The 23,302-nt window shown below is 38.6% G+C and overlaps 1 protein-coding gene across 5 annotated transcripts in view; it reads right to left on the minus strand.

Annotated features, from left to right (window-relative positions):
* Positions 1 to 2,133: 2,133 nt before the first annotated feature.
* LOC104838862 (core histone macro-H2A.1) overlaps positions 2,134 to 23,302 on the minus strand; it is a 47,604-nt gene continuing 26,435 nt past the window's right edge. For 2 of the 5 annotated variants that reach the window (XM_010578868.1, XM_010578867.1), the window contains exons 6-10: positions 22,924 to 23,034; positions 16,395 to 16,494; positions 10,819 to 10,908; positions 7,444 to 7,618; positions 2,134 to 2,870 (exon numbers count right to left, since the gene is read on the minus strand). In XM_010578868.1, the coding sequence (XP_010577170.1) occupies positions 2,705 to 2,870; positions 7,444 to 7,618; positions 10,819 to 10,908; positions 16,395 to 16,494; positions 22,924 to 23,034 (642 nt within the window). In that variant the 3' untranslated portion in view covers positions 2,134 to 2,704. Of the gene's footprint in view, positions 2,871 to 7,443; positions 7,619 to 10,818; positions 10,909 to 14,806; positions 14,898 to 16,394; positions 16,495 to 22,923; positions 23,035 to 23,302 lie in introns of all 5 variants that reach the window. The other 3 variants (XM_010578870.1, XM_010578871.1, XM_010578869.1) reach the window with 3 other exon arrangements.

Below are 23,302 nucleotides of genomic sequence, written 5' to 3' on the forward strand. Positions count from 1 at the left end.
GAGCCATGTCAGAGATGGGCTTGCTCCTCCTCTGGGCAGACTCGCCTGCCTGCAAGTGTGGTGGGGAGCAGCTGTGCAGTGGTTCAAGGTCACTTGTGGAACAGGCTGGGTCAAAGCAATAGAATCATGGTACTCTCTGAACACACCGAGGGTTTGCAGGCTTTTGATTGAATGCTGAGAAAGAAGAGGATGCTCTGGTATTTGTACAGTAGGAGAATACAGCAATGCCCCCATGAGACCAGCTTCCATGCTGCAAATGATTTTACACAGGAGCAAAACATGGTCCATAGTTAAAAGTCAGAATGAGAAGAAGGGCTTTGTGAAAGCCCTTGGGCTGTGGCCCTGCCTGGCAGAGCGTTTTCCTTGTTCCAGGCAATGCAAAAGTCCTTGATAACTGGTTTTGGTCACACTGGGAGGTGGTGCTGAGAGCTCAGAATCTCATCAGGTGGGAGTTTTTTCATGGCCCTTTTTTTGCAAAAGGACCTGAATTCAAACAAAGCAAATGGCACATCACAGGCAATCCCAAGGAAATCCATGGAGCTATTTATAGAACCAGTGGCTAAAGGAGCAGATCAGATGTGAGGCCAGAAGCAAGTCCATGTGATTTGAATTACAATACAGTTTGCTTTGGCATTTTCTTAGTTGAAAGACAAAAGTTGACCTTCCCAGCATGGTGTGACAGTGTGAAAGATCTATTAAATGCCATTGGAGGCTGTACTTTTAACTGCTTTGCAAATGCTTGTTGACAAACACCTTTTTTTTCCTGTTACTGACATTAAAATTTTGATACTTTAAGAAAATGAGACTTTAATATTCTACAGTGCAAGGGGACCAAGAAGCTTTAATCTGTACACTCATTTTGATCTGCACATTATTTCTGTGTTAAAAATCCCTTTCTCTGCTGGAAAAAGGAGGGCCCTTCTTGCACCAAGTGTTTCCTGAGGTACCTGCCCATGCATGCTTTTTTTCTATTTTTCAATCCTTTTAGTGACACCTAGTGAAATTTGTGGAAAGTGCAGTTTCAGTTTTAAGAAACAATGTAACTGCAGTAACATGCATTTCCCAATTAACTGCTAAAGTACTGCATCTTATTTCATTTATTGCCACTTGAACTGCTGTCTTTGAAGAATGATACCAGATACATTTTTGGCTATTTAAAAAATTTCAATTTGAGCCCATAGTATGGTCACACACCTTATGTATTACAGGCACAAAATTAATTTACTCTTTGATCCTTTTAACGTTGGGTATGTGTTTAGAATAATACTGTTATTAAATTTTTGTCTTCTATTGTTGCTGCTGTTGTTCCTCTACAGCAGCCCCCTTGAAAGCTGCAAGTATCTAGACTCCTACACAAAACCTCCAAACTCTTGCAGGAGCTTAAGCTACACATTTTTAATATTCATTTGGTATTCAGGATACATATAGTGAGTTCTGAGCTTACTGACAAGTCAGATTTGGTCTGCTCACTGCTCTGGATCAATCCAGAGTGGATGTGAAGCCCTCTTTCATCAGCAAATGAAGTTTTCAACAGAGATGGAAAACGTATGCCTACTATCTAGAGAGCAGGCTAAAGACTTCAAAGGAAGAGCTTCCTCTTCAGAGACAGTGTTTGTATGCAATAGCTTTTGAAAGCATAACCTCTTCTTTCTCAAAGTACAAAACCAAGTGGCTTCCGTAAAGGTTTATGCTGGTATGGATTTCAGCTGTGCAAATGATATGGCAACCAATACAAACTGGGCTCATAAATATTTGGAAAAAGTACAAAACAGCTTCAAACAGGCCAATATTAGATGACTGGAACTAGTTAAAAAAAAAAAGAACCCTAGGCCTTGCTTGATCTAAAAGTCTTCAGCCTCCCAAACTAAACAGCCCATTAAGTCAGATTCTGAACAGGAGGACCTGAAGGACCAACTGGAAAATCTGAATGCTCACTGGAAAAAGACCCAACTGGGAGTGTCACTGGGCAGGCACCCAGCCAGGCAGCACAGGTTAAGAGGCCCAGCATCCCCAAGCAAGTTTCCAGGCCACTGGTTCAAATCTGGTATTTTATCATCCCTCTCATAGCTATAACTTCTCAGAATTTAGAAAATGAAGACTTAAGGGAAAAATTAATTCAAGTACACCAACAGCAACAGTTCGAACATTTTACTAAATCAGTTCACACAATTTCAAAATTGTAAATATAATTAAGGACAACAGGGTTTCTGTATTTTTTCTTCCAGATTTATCATTAAGACAATAAACAAACACAAATTAGGTTTATAGCATCTGTTCTTTTAAAAAATGAAAGGAACGCCACTTGATGTATTGATAAAGCACCACAACACAGTTACAAAATAGGGTTGGCCTGTTTCTTTCACAAGTAAAAGACTACATACTCCTAACAGCTTTCTGCTTCAATCCATACTTCATTAAAATAAAACTATAAAATCTCCTAGATTACACTAAGTTCAGACAATGCCTGGTATACAGTGCATTAACAGCAGTAATGCCAACTATCAGTGCCAACATAAAACATTTTAGAAAGTAAAAACAAAACAAACAAAAAAAAACCCCAAACAAAAAAAACCCAACAGAAGAACCACCTTTATTCCCCTAGGTGAGCAAAATTTAAAATAAGGGATGCTCTGCTTCACAATGAGTCAAGGATTTGGGGAGGACGATGGGTAGAAGAAGGGGCTGGTACTGTAGCTTTCTAGGCTTAGTTGGCATCTAGTTTGGCCATTTCCTGCACGTATATCCCTATACTCTCGCTGTCAAAGAGCACGAAGTACACCGTCTTGATTGAAGAGGACATTGTTGACACAAAATAGCTGGAGATGGCTTTCAGGATCAGCTGAGCAGCCGTCTGCTTTGGGAAGCCATTTCTAGAAGGAGAGACAAAAAAAGGAAGAAAATCAAGACTTGCTGAACAAGTTTTTGATGGCATAACCTTGCAGGGAATGCTCCATCTTTTCTCTACCGCAGCACGGTAAATAAAGCTACAAAGCCAGTGTTTACAGTCTGAATTAGAAGCTACAAACTTGTTTGTTTAGGCAAGACTTAAAATGTTCAAACAGAAGAAAAGCATTCCCCAAAAATGAATACGGAGTTCACACACATTAATGGGTTGAACCTTACAATATCTGATGGGTCAATTATCCTCATTTAACAGACAAGTAAACCAACAGCCTGAAGTGTTCAGGAAAGCAGCATATACGTTAAGAGTGGCAGAGTGAAACCCATCCTGAAAGCAAACCAACTGTTAAAGAAAAACAAAAAGGGACATAGAACTTGATATAGAAAATGAAGCATGAAAAGACACAAAGTACAACATGGTTTTACCATTATTAATGGTTAATAATATAGCAGAAAATTAAAGAAGTTACTTGCATAGCCTTGCTGCAGACTGAAAAGGAAGAGAGAACGAGTTCTAGTAGCTTTGGTAGTGAGAAACAACACTGGCAACACCCTTACCATTTCAAATGTGGCAGAAAAAGCGAAGCAGGCTGAGTGAAGGTGAGCAAGTCTGCTCTCCTGGGTCACAGTGAGCCTTGTCCAGACGGGGTCAGTCTAACTTTACCGGGCTTGGGAAGCCAAAGTAGCTGTCAGGGCTGAGGACAGACTTAAGGGACTGGATGGCTTTTCTAAGCCAACCTCAGCAACACTTCCAACACTGCTTACACCCTTTTTAATTACAGGCTGATTCAATATAAGTACAGTCCTAAGAAAAATATCGTGAAAGACATCTGCTTGGTACCAACCAGAGAGATCTAAAACCTAGAGGCCTTTCTACTCCTCTAGCAATGCCTAAAGAAGAGGCTCCTTCCCCCTTCTTCTGGAGGAGGCACAGACAAACAGAACAAACCTTGCTGCTTTCTCAGATGACAAAACTGTGCATGACTGAATTTCACTGTCCAACCTGGGAACCCTTCTTACAAGCTTTTTCACATTTTTATCTAGCAGCCCGCATCTGAAGGTTTCATCTAATCTTAAAACAGGTCAAGCACAAGTAGAATGGTCTGAACAAAGCCATGATCTGAACTGTAAGTTTTACAGGTCATGGCAAACTCCTGAAATTACACCTGGTAGCTACTTTGTGGCCTAAGCTTTGCCACTGTATTACTCATGAAGTACTGCTAACCACCCAGACCATGGTTTCACCCCAGCCAAAGTCTGAGCACTCTCTGAGCTGCAGTGAAGTGTGCTGCAGTAATCAGTCTGAAGGTGATGGGATATGATCACTCTGTTACGAGTAAGACCCAAACAGAATTTGAAAGACCCCACTAAAGATCACCTGGTTCCCTGACATGCACTTACAGATATATGATGGTCAATACTGCCTGTTACAGAGTACGTACTATTAATACAACTAATAATTTACAGATTACACAGATGGCTGAGTTTCTCAGAGTTTCCTCAGCAATTTGAAGAAGCTGGGCTAAATTCACCTCTGGCACTAACAGGTGCAACACCACTTAGCATTTGCTCACTGAAGCACCAAACTGGTAATGAAACGCTGTTGTACTTTCCCTCTCATTACATGCCGCAAGACACAAAATGAGAAAGGCAACTGCCTGTGTCATGGCCCGCTTACTGCACATTACCTTACCATAAAGTATACTCCGAGAGCAATTCTGTGGTAGTGCTGCCTGTAAAGTGATATTATACATGCTGCCTGAAGATAATGCTTGCGATATTTCAAAAATGATGACATGAAATAGCTCATGCTGTTTCTTTCTTTTCTGAAAATGCCCGATTTTTTCTTTTACTGAAGAAGAAAAGGAAAAAAAGGATTGTGAGAAAACCTTGTACTCTTCCAAAGCCAAATGAGCTGGTCAGGAAGAATCAGCTGTGTGACAAGTTAATCAACTGAGAGCATAGTTTTGACATCAGAGCTACTTCCTACTGTTGGCTTACACAGAGAAAAAGACACAGACTCAGCATGCCTCCACATCTGATCACTTGCTAGTTACTTATGAATGCTGCATCCTGGCTTATATTGAACAGATCTTTAAGGAATTTTGCTCCTGAGAAGGAATTGTCATGCAGGGCAGCATCAAAATCAGGGTATACGCCATTTCTGAATTGCTCACAGTGGACTCTGAAGTTATACAACTTCCACTTCGGTAGTGCTCCAGCAGGGTGGTCACAACAGGGCAAATGGGAGAAGAGCAGCCTGGTCCAGGGGAGGGATGCACACAGGGAAGCCAATTAAAGTAAATTGTTTATGACCACTCTCCCAAAAGAAAGGAAAGGGAGCAGAAAAATCAGAAGAAAGGTGCTGACCCAATGGCCATGTGTGGGCTGCAAGAAACAGAAGCCTCTTGCGTCAGTCTACTGGTCTGAGTTAAATTCCTGTGAAAAGGCAGTTTGAGACTTTAGTCAAGCTAGCGTCAATTCAGATCAAAGTCAGAGCCTCAGAATGAAATCCCTACTCCGAGGATGATTTTATGTTCAATCCCTAACTCTCCTTTCCCTGTTCTCCTGCTGGCCCTACCAGACTGAACTCCAGGCTACCTTTGTACAGCACCCAACTTGTGCTTTCCACAAGTTGGCTGTAGCTGAGCATCTGGCCCACTGAATGCTACAAGTATGCTATTTTATTTCCCCCCGTGATTTATTTGAACTGCCCTCATGTAATCCCATTCCTCAACTATAAAAGAGAATGAAACTGTTTATGTGGGTTTATTGGGTGATGTCTGCTTGACAGATGTCTGTACTAGAACAGCTGCATCCATGTGGTGTCTTTGGCATTTGCTGTCTTTAAAAGCTTTACTTTTATTTTTTTTTAACGCTTCTGACTTCATAAAAACAAGTAAAGAGTATTGTCAAAATATATTCTGTTCTCTCCAGAATTAATTTATGCTTGAGTATCTCCAATTAAGAGGAAAAAGAAAAAATACACAACCTCATCTATTTCTGAAGGCCTGTTGATCCCTCTCCGTCTTTTAAAAGCACCACTTCAACTGCCTTGAGTGAGAATGATGTGCACACGCCAAGTGGAAAACTTAGCCACAGATCTTGCCTGTCAGTAACCAGATTTCATAACAGAATGTGAATCTCATGATTGTTCAGGGTTTCATCATCTTCCAACACCAACCAACTACTTCGCAACAAGGGTTGTGAATGGTTCTTCCCTGGGAGCTATCCAGAAAAGAAAGGGCTCTGTGGAAGATACTTTACATAATCTTGCTTTAGGCACCTACATAACCAATTCCATAGTCACTCTACAGTCTGTGGAGGAATACAGTTTCTCCCAAAGAGCAATTCAGAGCTTCTCTTTGTACCGACTAGCCTGTGAACCTGACAGCTAATTCAAGGAGGGTTAGTATGCACCCTCCACTACACTTCTCTGCCATTCTACAAAGTAAGCTCATGTTACCTCCTTAAAATGACACCCATGCAAATTAACCATATTTGGAGCTTTGTCTGATGTAAGTCGCTTAAATTTATTATCCTAGTGAAGCTTCTATTTCTTTATTGTCATTCACCCAAATGACACTTCCAGCCCTAACCCACAGAATATGCAGGAATTAATCTAGTGTTGCAACACGGCACAATGGGAAGAATATTCTTGCTGTATATCAGCCAACTTTTTTCAGGGCAAATTTAAAAGGGGCAGTTGTTCAGGGTTAAATACACAACTGTGTAATTCAGCCTAGATTTGGCCCTTGGTCTTCATACTGAGCCATCATTACGGGCCAAACCTTCCAAACCTTCATCCCCAGCCCAAACCCAAAAGCCTCAGATTAAAAGCATAGTCCGTATTCAGACCCTTAAGAACGTGATCCAACTTTCAAAGGCACTGAGCATCCTGTACAAAGCCAGAGGACCTTAACTTTAGACTTTGGCCTTCAAAAACCTTGGCAAAGGCTTCTAAGGCCTTTTTTTTTCTGAAAGAGTCCTATCATGTAAACTGCATGGAATTGAGCTTATGAATTTTGGGTGAAAGCTTGAAGTGACTCTGCAAATCCTGAGAATCAAGGCACTTCAGGTTTGCTGCTTAAACAAACACTAAGCCATGTTTTCTGGCCATCCTAAGACATATATTGCACTAAGTTTAATTATGCACTAAAGCTAGGTAAAACGGACCCCTTTTCTTCATGTTTTCCACATCCCCAGTCTACATGAATGAACTGATAGTCTGAAAAAAGTCTTCTAATATCCTTTTAAAAAGTTCATTTCATGCTCTTTAACCTATTTGCATGCTTTAAGATTCTGCAGGGATCACTACAAGACCTGCGAAAGCTGAACTAATATTCAGGACAATACTGCAGGCTCCACGCACAGCTTCAACAAACCTAGAAGAAACATTTCATTTAGGGAACTGATTTAAACAAAGAAGAATAAAGTCAGCATTGTAGCAATAGGTTTTGTACATGAGAAGGGACTGGAACATATGAGTTGGCACGTATAAAATGTGACCTATTTGGCATTGGGTTTGTGTAACAGCCTTACCTGCCACTGCCAATTGAAGGAAATGCAATTGATTTCAGCTTCTTTTCATCAGCCAGAGCCAAGCAGTTCTTCACTGTCTTTTCCAGCAGCTCCTCGCATTTGTCTGAGCCCCAACCTGGGCTATTACAGTGGATCACAAATTTCGCAGGCAATCCATGGCCAGCACTGACAACAGCTAGTAAGAAACGAAAGTGAAACATAATTGCTTTCCTCTCCTTAGGATTAAAAGAGTGCATATGTGATTAAAAGAGCAAACAATTGACAGACATTCCTTTAGCCCCTGTGAACGTTTTAGATTACAAATCACCCAGCCTTAAAATATAACAACATGATTACAGAGACTTTATGTTTTCCATTTCCAGCTGTACTTTGCTGTGGTAATTTAGAAATCATAGCTATAATCAAGCTTATTTTACAGAGAGCAAGAATTCATGGCTGACAGCAAAGGAAACACTTTTATATTGGGGATTGTGCAAACTTGTGTAACGTATAAGGAAAAAGGCAGCAATCTGTTAGAACGTAAAGCTGTTCAAGGGATGATCTTGCTTTGGTTCCCTTTATTGCAGAGCTACAGTACATACCAGCATGCTGGACAGTCGCACAGAGTTATGACTTGTGTGACCTTCAGCTACTCCTGCTAAACACACAGTTTGTTTAGCGAGCTTCTGATCACACTGCAGCCCAAACTGAATCAGTTCAGAGCTATTAATGCTCTGCAAACTGTTAAGGAAGGCTGGAAAAGAGGTGAATTAAGATTTTTGCTATATTTCCAGTTTTGTTTCTGAGTAAATGTAAAGAAGACATTTTGTGTGATTTCAAGACTTTGGACCTGGTCTTATCCAAGCTTTTCTGCGTATGTGTCATCCAAGACCACTTAAACAATTCTGGTTCTACTTTACCTCTTTCATCACATTCTTGACAGACGGTTGGACAGGATGCATTTATAAATTCACAATATTCGATTCACACTGTTTATATACTAACAGGCAAGGCCTTGTATGTACAAAGAAACGGAGAACAATTTTTACCATGCTAATCATGTATTATCACCATGACCCTACCATGGACGTGTGGGGACTAAAAGGATACAGCACAGCTTGCCTACAATCTACCGACAGTCAGGGATTTGCTAGACAAGAGGCCTTCTCTCAGCAGGAGAACACATTCTGGGTTCACCACATCCCATCACAGAGCAACAGAAGACTGTGCTCTGCCTGCCAGGAAACAGAATAAGAGGATCGCTGCCATTTCTGAACTCACAGGTCTGTGGTTGCAATTAAAAACTTGCAACTTTGGTGTGCTTAAAAAAAAAAAAAAAAAATGTAAAAAGAGGGAGGAAAGAAAAACACCCTAATCATAAGCTGAGGGAGGAAAAATACCTAGTTGAAATCTCAAGCGAGCATACACTGAACCTTCAAAAAGACTCAGCCCCCTTAAAACACACTCTTTGGGATATAAACATACGTGGCCACAAAACTGTAGGTATAAAATGGCAGCTTATGTCTTCAAAAACAATAATAAAAATACCGATAAATTCAAAAAATCAAGTTTGTAAAGGTGCTCAGAGGCCAGAAATCCTCTAGTCCATTCTGGAATGTTTATGAGGCATTTTGTTATTTAAGTATAGTAGAAATAACTCTTGGAGCATAATCATCACATATGGATACTATCCTGTAGCTGCTGCAGGAAAGAGAAAATAGACTTTGCCATATGGCATTCTGACCGGAGGTTAATCAGAAGAGTATATTTTGAAGGACAATGGAAGCACAAGCCTTCATGTTCTTATGGGTTTGCAGATTCTCAACATGTTGAATAGCCTCAGTGTTAGGCAACGTTAATTTGTCATAATGTGCAACTAAAATGTTGGCAGATTCAGAATACATCATAAATCCAAGAAAAATCTATTAAAAGCAGCTGACATATCTCTAGTCAGATGTGAAATGTGGATAATATCTTCATCCTGAAAGCCTAAAATACTGTATTGATATGCATCACCAACTTTAATATTTCTCAGGGAGTGTTTTCCAGGGTAATCATTAATTAACTCATTAGGATTCTGTTGAGGACAACTGTTAATTACCAGGAGCAGTTGTCCCTTACTTCAAATGCAAATGCTCTGAAAGGGGAAGTAACTTAAGCTTTTGCTGTAGAAATGGAAAGAGAGAACCATGGACACATTCTGTGCTGGTTACAATGATATTCCAGGTAAGGATCCTGGTTATTGGTACATTACAGGGATACCCATATAACTGAGAAATCTGAAAACTGGATATCCTTATGGTTGAGAAATTGATGTGTACCAATTCTTCTCTAGAGTCCCCCTCCAACAAGTCCCTAACAGACAGTTTCTCCCACTGTAGTGTAGAGCTCCCCACGGGCTAAGACTGCCAAGCAGCCCTCAGATTTGAGGAATGCACTGATGGCTGAGAAAAAAATCTTTTCTCTCCAACTTGCAACCTATTTGTGAGCAGTTTAGTCTGGGCTGATAAGGAATACTGTACCAAAGTAAGCAAAACCAAAAAGTAAGTGATGCTATGTATTTTTGCAGACCAAGAATTCCAAGAAAAACTCATTAAAAACTTTAAAAAGGAGAAAAAACCCCTGTATTAAGCACCAGAAGTAAACAGTTGTAATTTTTCCTGTCAGAGCTGAAGTCTTACATCTCCCCTTCAGCTTTAGTCAGAATTCGTTTACAAAACTGCGCACACTGTATTTATTTTCATAGCATAAACACAGATGGCAGAATCATCCTTCTATATGAACAACATGTATCAGCAATTTCACAGATGGTGTAAAATTATGTATCGCCATTACCAAACTTTATTACTCATATAGTAGATTTTTCTCAGATATTACATAAATTTTGATAAGTAGGCATCAAAAAGTCATAAGCTTTTATAGTGATGATTTTGGCACTGATTAAACAAAGTACCCAAGCAGATGCTTAACTTTAAGCACATGCTTAAGTTCAGTGAAAGTCAGCGGCATTTCAGCAAAGCAGATGTTTAACAGAGTCGGACTCAACTGTTCTGAAAAATAAGCATCTCATTAATTGCTTTTCTGAACTGTGCCCTTAATAATCAACACTCATTGTGTACGCATGTACCTGTGAATAGCCTGCTTTTACTTGCAATATTACATCACTACACCATTTCCCAGATGCTTTGGTAAATGTTACTTAAGATGAGAGGTGTGTATTTTAACTTTGGAAAATACAAGTATCACATAACCCATAAAAGTTGTCTGCAGACAGCATGAATCCAAGCGTTGTACCAGAAGGAGCTTGGCTGTCTGACTGCAACGAAGACTGCCGCAGACAGCGAAGCCAGCGCCCGCAGTGTTTTGTTTGCAGGTTTCCGAAGCGCAGAACCTCACCTCCAGCTATGTCCAACGGCCCGTTCTTTTTGCGAAGCTCAATGACAGCTTCCACAAACTCCTTGCCGCCTTTCTTTTCCAAAGTGCTCCCTGAACAGAGAATTGTTATTTTACTCCTCTGATGCCAGGTTTCCACAGCAGACATGTGACTCATCATTATTTTTTATTACATCAGTCTAGAGTTTTCTGCCCAAACATTTTTTGGGGACTGCAAAGTAAGATCTAAACCTTTTGGGACTTCAGAATTAGCTAGTCATTAAAAACAACAACAACAACAACAGAAAGAAAAAAGCAAAAAAGACAACCCTAACAACCCAAAAAACCTCACATCGGTATCCCTTGCTAACATTCTCCAATTTTAATGTCAAAACATCTGACATGACATCCCTACCTCCTTCCTTATCACGAGCATCTGTTAGTGTGAAATGTTCCAGAAGAACGTGCTAGCTCAAGAGTAGTTGAAGGTTCATAATTCCTTCCCCTAAGATTCATTTCCCCTCTCTCTTACAAATTGTTTTAAAGAGCCATTTGCCACAATAAGAATTTGAAACTCACCTGATCTTGGTCCCTGACCCCAACAGGTGGCACCAGGAATGAAACAGTCTCGTGAGTGCAGCGGGCTGCTTTACTTGGTAACTGCCCAGCTTGTTGAGCCACCTTTAACCAAGAGGAAGAGCCTCAGAAATAAGGAGAATCTCTAAGGAACATATTCCTCCAATGAACTTCTCTAACTACAGCTAAGGAGCTGGACAAAGTCGTTCTGGGAGGAGAAGAGCTGTGCAGTGTTTCAGAGCAACCAAAAGGTGTGCTGTTTACAAAGGCAGTCCATCACTAAATGGTTTAGATCTTATTTTGCAGCTCTAGTTTTAAATATTAACATAAAATAAAACAGCCCAAGAAAGCATTTTCCTAACTACATAAGCATCCCACATAATTTTGCACTGTGCATATTAATTATAAAGGTAGATAAGTAAAAAGCAGTGATATCACAAAGGCTCTGATTTGAGATATTACTTTGAAAACTGATTTCCAAAAATTCAGAACTAGGATCTCTAAAGATCTAGACATTTATTTGGTGAAACCCCTTACTTTCACTGATGAAGAAAGAAAAAACGCATTTTCTGATGGAAGTGCACATACTATATGCTCAAGGAAGCAGAGCCCCTCCTCCAAGATTCAGTTTACTAAATAGGGTTATAGCTCCAAAAACTAAGAGGACTGCAAGATGCTTTTGTTTTGACACCATTGCTAAATTTCTTCCAAAATGAAGACTGAGGTTGAAAACAATGCATTTGTTTCTTCATTCAAAAACTGACTCTGTGACACTGCCTCTATTTTCCTATTGGCAGTTTATTGCTTTTGGGGTACAAAAGCTGAGGACAATTAAAAAATGTATGCCTTTTCTTTTGCTTTTTTCATAACCGATTCACAATGGGTGTTTGCCAAAAGCTGGACTGCAAGGTCAGACTGCGTAGGTCAGAGTGTAATTTGCTCTTTGTGCTCCTTTAAGCTTTTTTCTAGAAATGCATTGGTCTAAGTTTATTCCAACTCCTCACTAAGAATTTTCTGAAACTCAAAGTCACCAATCGCTGTGCGACTGAGTGGAAGGCACCACCTTAGAAATCTCTTAGAAAAGACAGGAATGGCTTTATTCGTAGCAGCAAGGTGTCTTAGGGGAGTGTGCTAGGAAAGGAGATCCACACCAGAACTGAGGTGCTTGGAAATGTGCTGCCCTTCAAAGGCAGCGATATGCCAGATGGCACGACACGCAGTGCCCTTTGCTGAACCAGCCTAGCAGACATGGCTGACACCAGGGTCTTATAAAATCACTCTGACAAAGAAGGGATGGGTAGGGAAAGAAACAGTCTTCCATTCTAGTTATGCTCTTGTTATATGTATTTCCATATCATTCCTATTTATATTTGTATATATTCCAGTTATACTCCCCCTGAGTCCATGAACTCAGATCAGTCCTAAACCCCACGACATTCATAATCCTTAATTTCTCATTTCAAGGGGAAACATAATTAAGCCTCATGCAGAACCTAGGAACAGAAAAGATCTATTAAATAGGTCATTTCTTTGCCATTGCAAAGCTGTTGTACATTTAATGGAATTTAGCCTAGTTTGGTTTAATTCAATCCAGAAGGATCAGCTTTTTCCCTTCTACTGGGAATTAATTTATAATTAAAAGCAATGAACAACCCTGTCAGTTTATTTCACTGAGCTCTCCTCTTGCAGATTGGTACAAAGATGAGCAAAAGTAGTATTTGGTATGAATCAGTGAGGTTTTCTGCATTTACTCCTCAATTATGTTCTTCTTCTGATTAATAGTGAGGGTTTATATTGAAATTGTATTTCAGAACTATGTTGTAAATTAGCTTTATCTGGGAAAGGACATACTGTATTTAACCATTTTCCACTACATTAGCAAGTTTCTTGATGGAAGTCTTGCTTCACAGCTTCAAGGTTAGTAGCTTATTTGCTCACAGGCATAAATATGTGTCACTCCCATGAGAATAAGATCATTATCTCATGCTTTCCAAGCAGGCATTGGTATCAGTGTTGAAAACAGAGTTAGCAGAAATTTAGGCTCTAAAATTCTCAGGATAAGCCCCCAGTACATTTAAATTGTTAGGGAGAAAAACAACAAAAATTAAAAAAAAAAAAATTTAGATGGGTAAAAGTTAATCATTGGAAGCTAAGCATTTGTGCACTTCTATTCTTTCTTACAGCAGTCAGAGGCAACAGGAACCTACTCTAAGGAATGAGCAGTACAGCTTCGAGAGACAATTTTCTTTGTAGGGTAGCAAAGCATTTCTTTGTCAAAGGGTAGGAGACAAGCACATTAGCTAAATGGGTCTGACAGACTTTAGAAGCATATTCTTCAGATACAGGGTATTATGACACTTTTATTTTAATGTCTCTGCATAATGTTTAGCCAGCCAAGTCACAGCTGTTCCTGCCCAACAGGCTACACAGAGCTACACTTGTCTGCACGTTACTCAGAAAGTAGCCCCTTCAGAAAAAGCAGGTGCTGTAGGACATGCCAGCTCTGCAGCAGGACGCGCGTCCTTCCAAGCCAGTACCGAAACAGGGCCTCAGGCGTGGAGGGAGACCACGTGCATAGCGATGATGAGGTTAAGACGAGATGTAGAACAGAGGCTGGGATCAGGTGACATTTTTTAAGCGTGGTGGGTCACCATCCTTACCAGCAACTTCTGTGTTCAGCCCAGGTTCTGATTTGCCTTCTCAAATTACCAAGGCAGTTCAGTTAAAGTACTGCTACCCTTTTACAAAATCCTTCAAAGTACTGTACGCAGAGAGGGGTATTACTAAGGTAAGAGTTACTCAGGTGACACTTAAGATACAGAATTAAGATGTCTGTCATATTTTCTATCATGCTTTCTCTCATCGGTGTAGCTTAGATGACCGACTGCCTGAAAAACATAGGTAGCATCACTAGGCGTGTGCTTGTGGACATGAGGACCGTTGAGCAGGGCTACAAAGGTAATAGGTCCATAAGGTAAAACACGAAAAAACTAACCAATCTTAAAGAGTTCAGAAAATACAGATGGGCTAGATCCAGCATGTCAGATGTGAACATCTGAAACTTGGCATGGAGAGGGTGTACTGGAACTCGTTAGAAATCTAAAGATCAAGACTCAAACCATATTCAGAACAGGCATTTAACATGTCAAACAAACAATGCGGTAATTCATTTTCCTTGGTCACATGCCTGCATTGAACGTACTGTTCCTGCACTTCAAATTTTGGCGGTGCATTCTATTGTTACTTCTGAAAGTCTGATTTGGTGATAAAAATCAAAAATGCCTACTGAGTTTGCAATTATTCATTTCTTTTTATTATCGGTCAGGACTGCTGGAAGCGAGAAATGAATGCAAATCTGCATAGCTACAACAAGCTTGTGGCTGCTGATTGACCATGCACACACATACAAACTCCGCAGCACTGAACTTTCCATTACCTACTTCACCACCGGTGTAGAAGTCAGAGTTTGTCGGGTGAACGACAGCATCACTGTCGATCGTGGCAATGTCAGCCTGTACAACTTGCAACTACAACAGGTAAACAGATGTATATCAACCACGTTGGACAGAGACCCAGCACAGGCTCTACATTTACACATGTACCAACGTCCATATTTTCCTACCTTTACATCTCCAAACCTTGCGCCAAAGGAGTATGCTGAGTTGTGTGTGCAGGTGTGTGTAGAGAAAGGGGTGTAGGGAACAGGAGGAGGAATATTGAGTATGACATGATCAAATAAATGTTAAAATGACAGGTCAGAGCAATCACATGAGATCATTTCCAAAATTTTAAAATCAGCTAATACCCCATTTCACTTTGCAGAAACCTAGAACAACCAGTTCCCCACAGAGCATGACACTAAAATATGGAATCTGTTTAAAAAAAGAAATTCAGGATCATCAAGCCAAACAAAATAACTAGTTTCTCCATTTTGTCAGCATCAATAAGCTGACATGCACTAATCTTCATATGTATGGCAATTCATCATTTTGTTTCTAAAAATGACAGTCTCCTTCATATGGAGGAAACCATGTATTTGCAGACAGGGTTGTATAGAATTTGCTTTAAAAAATATAAATGAATGATCTTATATTTTTAAAGTAAGGCATATTTTCTACTTATGTGTTGCAATGGCTGAGACACTTGTAAGAATATATTTCTGAGAAAGGCTGATTTAAAAATTAGACTTTTTAACTCTTTTTCTTGTTAAATTACTTGCATACATTCCCATAGGAAATGCAGTAGTAGAAGAATTATGGGTTGTATCCATTAAGGAAGTTTAAAAAAAGACAGTAGCAGGTGTAATGAAATAACAAGGGAATGCAGTACATAATGCATGAAAGTTAATTGGTTTACTTTTGCTGAAGAACAGACTTCTGCTGAAGAAGAATTTTTTAATATATATTTTTTTTTCCAATCTGGAACAAGATAGAGGCTTTAAAAGCGATACACCATCTATGATAGTATCTACAAGTTCATTGTTGGTGTACTATCAGTATTTGTTTTCAGCTGAATGTGAAAGTGACAGGGAGTAATTGAAGCATAATCGAAACAAATTATTTGACTGAATTAAACATGAAATCAAGGTAAGAAAGATTGGGGGATAGTTAATTATTTAATCATTCCTCTTTAAAAATTTTATGCCTACTCTGAGTATCAGAAAAACACCCGAGATTGCAGTTAGAATGGAGAAACTGCTTATTTTGAAAACAACCTGACAAAAAAGTATTTTAGTCCTCAAAGTATCCAAATAAGAAACCCCCCAAAATAGCTAACAGTCACATATGATCATTATGGAAAAGAATTTAAATGATTTGTTTTAACTGCAATCAACTTGAAGACTAGCAATAGCTGCAAGTATTCAGATTTGGTGAAAAATTCTTTTGAATATAGTTCTTCAACAAAACAGAACCTGCAAGATTTCAATTTCTGCTCTTATTAAAAGTATGAAGCCCTAGAGAGTAAATTCTGGGTTCCATAATTTCCATGTGACCGTTAGTTGTGTCAACCCATGCCCCATTTACCTAGGTCATCTTTAAGGTCAATGTCAGCATTGGTAGGATTGATAATGGCCTCCACCTCGAAGCCGGCTAAATTACTGATTTCACTGTGAATAAGGTTCAGCTGAAAAGAAAAGCATGAGGTGGGAAATAACAGGACAGCTGGGAAATCACAGAGAAGCTGCAGAAAAGTGAGCTTTGCAACACAGATGGAGATAGCATCACTGCAAACAAATATGCAAAATAAAAGGCAGGTCATAAAGGAGGGTTATTATCAAAAAAAAATTCAAACACAAGACTCAAACACTGTTCACACTGGGAGGACATGAATGTACCTACTAACAAGCTCTGTTTTGGCTTTATGCTCACCACTATTTGGGATTCTTATTTTGACATTATAAGAGGATATTTGTTTCTCCTCAAAGTATAGATGAAGGACACTCTAATAGTTTCTTAAGCATCAATTACAGGGACGAGCCATGACAGTTCAGCACTGAAACTGGATAAAAGATGCTGCTCCTCCTTCTTCAAGCTAGCAAACATGAGCATATCTTTGTGAAAGCACACACTTGTCTCCAGCGATTCCTCCATCCTAACAAGAGGACATGTTTCTTTTCCTTTCCTTCTTAGCGGTCACCGTAGTCTGTATTGCAGGCACTTCAGTTTTTATTTGCACAGTTCTGCAGCCTTTGTGAATGGCTGGTCACATACTGTAAGCAGGCACTATTATGTGCTTATTGCTTCTAGTTTTTATTTTATTTGCTTTACTTCCTTTTGTTATTTATGAAAATAGAGATTTTTTAACCCCACCCACCAATGCGCATTAACTCCTCTCATTAACACCCATGTATTCCAAGCATGCCTCTCAATTTCTGTCTTAATTGTTACAGAATCAGAAGGATTTCTCATGGGCACACAGTAAACTGAGGAAGTCAGCACAGATACCTAGAGATTAACCTCACATCCGCACTACGTGCTCTTAAAAGAATAAAAAGAATTAACGAAATACAAGAAGTGCAGATTTCAAGTTCTAGCAACACATTTTGAGCAGGAGTTACAAACTATTATATAAAATAAGAAAATAAAAACAAATCAGACCAGCAATGGTAACAAGCTGATCCTGCCATGTCATGCTAGTAAGGATGTTTTTTTGGAAGTGCTTAGAGGTGTAAAGTGATAGCATTTTGCTTACTACTGACAGTTGGGGTATCTCATCCGAGTATGTGACCCACACCACAGAAACAACTCTGTAATCTGAGGCAATTTGATGCAAATGCCAAACTTGGCAAAAGTCAAAACTGCAGTACACTGACAGGCATGTGAAGAAGCTTATAACCAGGGGTTTGTGACACTGCTTCGTAGCCAGTGTTGGGAAGTCTGATTTCACACACACCAGGTTTACTACAGCCAAAACTTAAAATAAAGTGCAAAAAATTTTCCACACTCTTTCATATGGGGAAATACACTATCTACATCATAAATTATATCTACAACACACATTTAAAATGATGGTTTCAGTAGCTGATTAGGCAATATGGAAAGCAACTATGAAAGAGAAAGTTCTCATTCATTTATGCAAGTTCTGAAGCTAGCTGCAGTTAAGCGAGGCTTTCCTTCTAATCCAAAGCCCGCTGGGTTCAGCCTATGAAGCATAAGATATACATTCAGGCACAGCAATTAATCTCAACAATAACTGAATTTTGTCTCTTGGTCTGTAATCCACATTCTGTAAACTTAACTCTTCAAATCTCCTCCTTGTGTATGTCAGTTTATTAGTAGGGAATATGAGCCCAATTCATGTAACCAATACAAGTGAATGGGTCATTTACAGAAGCCAACATCCATATATTTAAGTTTTATGAAAAAATTATTTCCATTTTATTCATGTGATTATATGAATTGACCTTCTTTCTCTTTTTAAAAGCCTGCAATTTCATATAATTTGCATATGTTGCTTGAGTAAACTATGTTCCCTCAAAATAGGGTGATTTTGGCTAAAAATGAGTGTAATTCAGCCCTGTTTTAAGTACAGGTCTGTCCGGGAATTTGTAATAAAATCTAAGAAAGCTTGCTTTCCAAATAGCTTAGAATCCTTTAATACTTCACACGTGGCGAGTTATTCATACTGGAGTTTGAGTCTTGAGTTTGACTACAAGCAACTGCTGTTTAAAAAAAAAAAGTCAAATCAAATCAAACCAAAATGTTAAAAGAAACTTTATGAATTTTGAAATAAAAAAACAACAACAAAACACATGCACACACCAAAAGACTGTTTTGTGGAGATCTTAGTATGTTCCTAAGCATATATTGTTCATTTTATAGGTGACTCTCTTTGGTCCCTAATTCTGTGTTCTACAAGTTTTTGCCCCAGATCTATTGGCTGCAGACCATTTTGGTTTCAAACTTTTAATCTATCTCTGTGCCTACTCATATATGGGGTTTACATAGCAACCAGCTGGTAATTCAAGTTTCAATTTAACAGCAACAACAAAATGTTTAAAAAGCTGCCCATCACTGATAGCATGTGTTGGCAGCTAAGTATTATTTTGCTAACTTTTGCATCTACTGTTCAATGCACTGTTAGCTATCTGATTGCCAAAAACAATTAAAAAAAATAATCAGAAGTTTCACCATAGAATTAAATCTTCCAATGAGCAATTGCTCAATTTTGCTACGCAATAGCATGAAGCATATATTAGATAGAAGAATTGATCCTCTAAAGGGCCACTTTAAAAAAAAATAAATAGGCACAACTTGCATACACATGTGCAACAAAGAATGGACACAACTTTAGGTAACATTTAAATTAAATGTTAGTTAGATAAAATGCAGACGGCACTTAGCACATCCATGAGTATTTTCTGAACCAAGACTTGCATTTCTTATTTCAGACAAAATTACCTTTAAAGCCTTGGAACTTTTTCTGGTATGAGTTTCAGACAGAAAACTGAAGATGCCTGTTGCAGACAACAAGCTGAGGTCCCTCTGAAAGTCCAAACCCTACAGCTTAGGCTTGAGGTCTTACAACTCTGCCTCTACTCCATAATTGTCTCAGGAAAAACAAACTACTTAATGTGCAGAATACCACATTTCCATTGGGATGTCACTCGTAGGATGTGCAATCATTTACCTATTAACTAGATTTTAATACTTAATTAGTGTAGCACTAATACATTTCTACAGGTATAACTGAAGGGTTCTTTGCCATTTCCTGACCTCTAAGAATTTCTAGCTGAATGTCAGCAGTTACCTGAAGATTTAATGCAATAACAGTACTTTTAAAAAACTAAACAATACCCAGGTTTGCAACATTCTCATTTGTGTTTTCAGCAATTAAATCTGGGGGTATTAGAAGGATGAAGAGCTGCTCTTGCAAATAAACCCCTTTCCTTTCCCTTCTGTAAACATGGAGCCAAGAAAAAGATTCTTCCCATTAAACACTTATGAATGATGTGACACTAAGAACAGGATTATTTTCTTCCTTCTCTGCATCTAGTAAATTATTTCCTGATCTAGCAGATAGTGGTTTTGCAGACCAAAGAGACATGCTGTAAAGGTGTTCAAGGATGTCACAAGAGGTTCGAAAGATAACAATTGTTTGTTTGGGTTCTTCAGTTTCAGGTTTCTGTGTTTGCACTGTAGTTTATTAAGAACGCACAGAACATGAAAGTATACTGAAAAGCCATATGTACAAATTCAAGAAAAATCAAATAACTGTGATTAATATGAATATTTTTGCTTTTCAAATGGAAAAGCTCAAAATGCTTTAACATATTTAGCCTTTCTACCATCCATGCGAAGAGTGTAATTGTATCTCCATTTCGCAGATGGGGAAGGCAACAGAGAAAGAAGAGGTGATTTACAGTATCTCTGAATCAGCCAAAACCAGGAGCCAGGAGTCATGGTTTCCAGGCCTCCAGCTGAACCATGTAAACACACTGTCCTCCCTACCCAAGAGACTAGCAGATTTTTCCTTCCCTCAAAATGCTGTTTAAGGAGGGTGAGGCTATGCTCAATAGGATAAAGGTCCTCCTCCAAAAAGGCAAACACCTTCTGCCCTCACACGCGTTGGAAAAAAAGCAACATGCACAAGTCTAAGTAATCGAACTGCAAAAGTACTGTCCAGAATCACTATTGTTAGTTCCCTGTATTTATGAATACCATGTGGCACTAATTTAAGACAACTATAACAAAACCTATTTTTTATGTTAAGCATCAGACTTAAAACTTAAATATTTTAAAAATCAATATTATCTTTTTAAACAGCAATTGCATGTAGAAATGGCTAACCAGAAGCATTTAACTGATTCAAAGTCACTAGTTTTTATAGATAATTTTTACATTTAATTTGTAAATTTCCAAAATAAATAGCAATTATTTAAGACTGCCATGTGTCACTCAAATAATTAACAACCACCACCATCTATGAGATCGCAGTCTGCTAAACCTGCATATAGCAGCAGACATCCTGTCACACCCAGGAGCCTCCTGGCCCATGCAAAATACACCTCAAGTTTAGGAGAGAGGAAGCATTCAGCTGCCACCGATTCCATAACTGAAAGTTTTACCTTTACCTTTTTTATCATAAGAAAATCAAAATTATTTTGATAATTTTGAAAATGCACATTTTGAAAATAATTTTTGGGGAATAGTCTGAAAATATTTCTAGTAATAAACCAACATAAATTTTTTTGTTGTTTTTATGCTAAATAAAAATCTCTTTGATCACTACAGTGCAAAGTTTTTTTGCATTTTAAGCTTTCCACATTTTCAGTCTTAAAAGAATTTAGGTTGGTCTAAATGTGCTATTTTGGGGGTAAAATCAGAACAAAGACATTAATACATTATTTATCATCTCAAACAAGGTAAGAATTTCATTTTTAACTCACACATAATAGGATACAGAAAATTCCTGTATTTGTTAGGCATAGCCTACTTTTCTTTGATTTTTACAGTAACCATTTACTGCCTGTGAAAAGTTTCTCACAGGGAATCAAAAGCAAAATATAGTCTGTGGTAGAGACATCTCAACAGTGCCTATGCATTCTCTACCCCTCAGAAAATAATCCATTTCATTTGGAGTGTTCCGTCACAGGAGACAAACGGGTTTTCATTTTTCTTTTCATTATGTGTACTGTGTTACAAATAAAGGCTAACACCTGGCCCCTCTTATGTGCAGAACTAACTGACAACGAACCGGTATGGGGATGGACATGTCATACCAGTAATTTTTTCAGGGGGCTGCACTCCAAGTGAATGAGAAAGCCAGAAAGTCCACTTCCCAGTACAAGGTACTCACTGGAAAGCTCTACAGCAGACACTGGCTTTGCTCATCACAGCTTAAAGCAGTCCTGAAGTTCATGATTCTCCTCCACTGAGCCAACAGCAAAGCCCCATTGATTTTCTGGGTCAGTCTTGCTGGAACATAACGCTAAGTCTTATTACAGGTTTCCTGTGGTGACTAAAAGAGTTGAAAATCAGGCCCAAAAGTCTGACGTTACTTGCTTTCTTGAAACAGTAATGTAGTTTATAAATTCTGGGTTCCAATTTAGTCATCAAAATGTTTTTAAAAATATGTTCAAAACCACCCCCCTAGTAGTAGTCAAATAACAAAAAAACCCTACCAAACCAGCAATCTAGCTCTAGCTGTAGAATTAAATGTGGAAAATCAGAAGTCTTGCAAAAAATAACATTACTCTCATGCATGTTAAACTTTGCAAACAAATTGTGGAAGGATAAATGGAGAACAACCTCAGTATGAAATAAAAATGAGTCAGAGGAGATACATTCCACAATGGACAATGGCTCATCTTTTATGACTTACAACACAATGATCTGATTACTGAATGATAGAAGAAAGATGCAGTTTTACTTAACAAAATTTTGTATCATGAACTAAAGGCAGGTTTCAAGATAAAAGACCAAATTAATTTAATGAACTTTCTCTTTAAATGGATCCTCTCTTTAAGCAGATATGTATTTGTATTAAACCACCCCATGTCCCAAAGCACATTCACAGGAAAAAAGGATCGTTGACTTCTAGCTTTTCATAAAAGCATCATTCATTATTACACAGCATTAACTTTTGCAAATAACAAAGCAGAACAAAACATAAAACCACTATTATAAACAAACGTCTAAAATAGGTTTTGATAAAAACCTGTAAATAATTTACATCAGCAATGAAGTGGGCTGCCCATTGGAAAAAGACATTTTATTCTTAGAATAATCTCATCTTTGGCAGAAGCTTAGCTGTAACAATTATGCTGTTTATGAATAAGGTGAGACAGATTACAAGCACACAGGCTTTCCTTCTATTTGAGTATTTAATTATGTAGCCATATGAAGACTCATTTCTGTATTTTTAAAATGTTCTAAAAGTTGTTTCAGAGAATTTCTTTGTTCAAAAACTAGTATCATACACCTCCTCAAGTGCTCAGTGGGGAAATGTCCATTGTATCTAGATGTTTTGGGGAAAGGGGAGCGGTGGGAGGGGGTATTCCCTAAGCAGCACTGAAAATAGATATTCATTTATAAAAATGCAGGAGCATACCTTCTGGCCAAGAAACAGACTTTTGGTGGACAGGACTGTGAAACCATCTGCAGGAGTTCCCTCTGTTGTACTGTCAGCACTGGCTGATTTGCTCACTTCTCCCTGCTTCTTCTTCCGAAAATATAGTTAATTAGTTAACTCAGGACTGAGAGAAAAAACATTTAATAACACTAAGATATATGACATGCCATAAATGCTTACCAGGCAATAAAATGCCAGTATAAACACTGGCGTTTGGATTTTATCCTTTAGTCTAACTAAAGTGGCTGATTACAGCCGAAGGAATCAACAGGAAAAATGACCTCAACGTCTGCAGATCTACGTAAGCCTTTTCTTGCCTACAACAGCGCACAATTCAGATGACAGTTGTCTTAAATAT

Source organism: Haliaeetus leucocephalus, unplaced genomic scaffold, assembly GCF_000737465.1.
Source record: "Haliaeetus leucocephalus isolate CR32 unplaced genomic scaffold, Haliaeetus_leucocephalus-4.0 Scaffold656, whole genome shotgun sequence".
NCBI lineage: Eukaryota > Metazoa > Chordata > Aves > Accipitriformes > Accipitridae > Haliaeetus > Haliaeetus leucocephalus.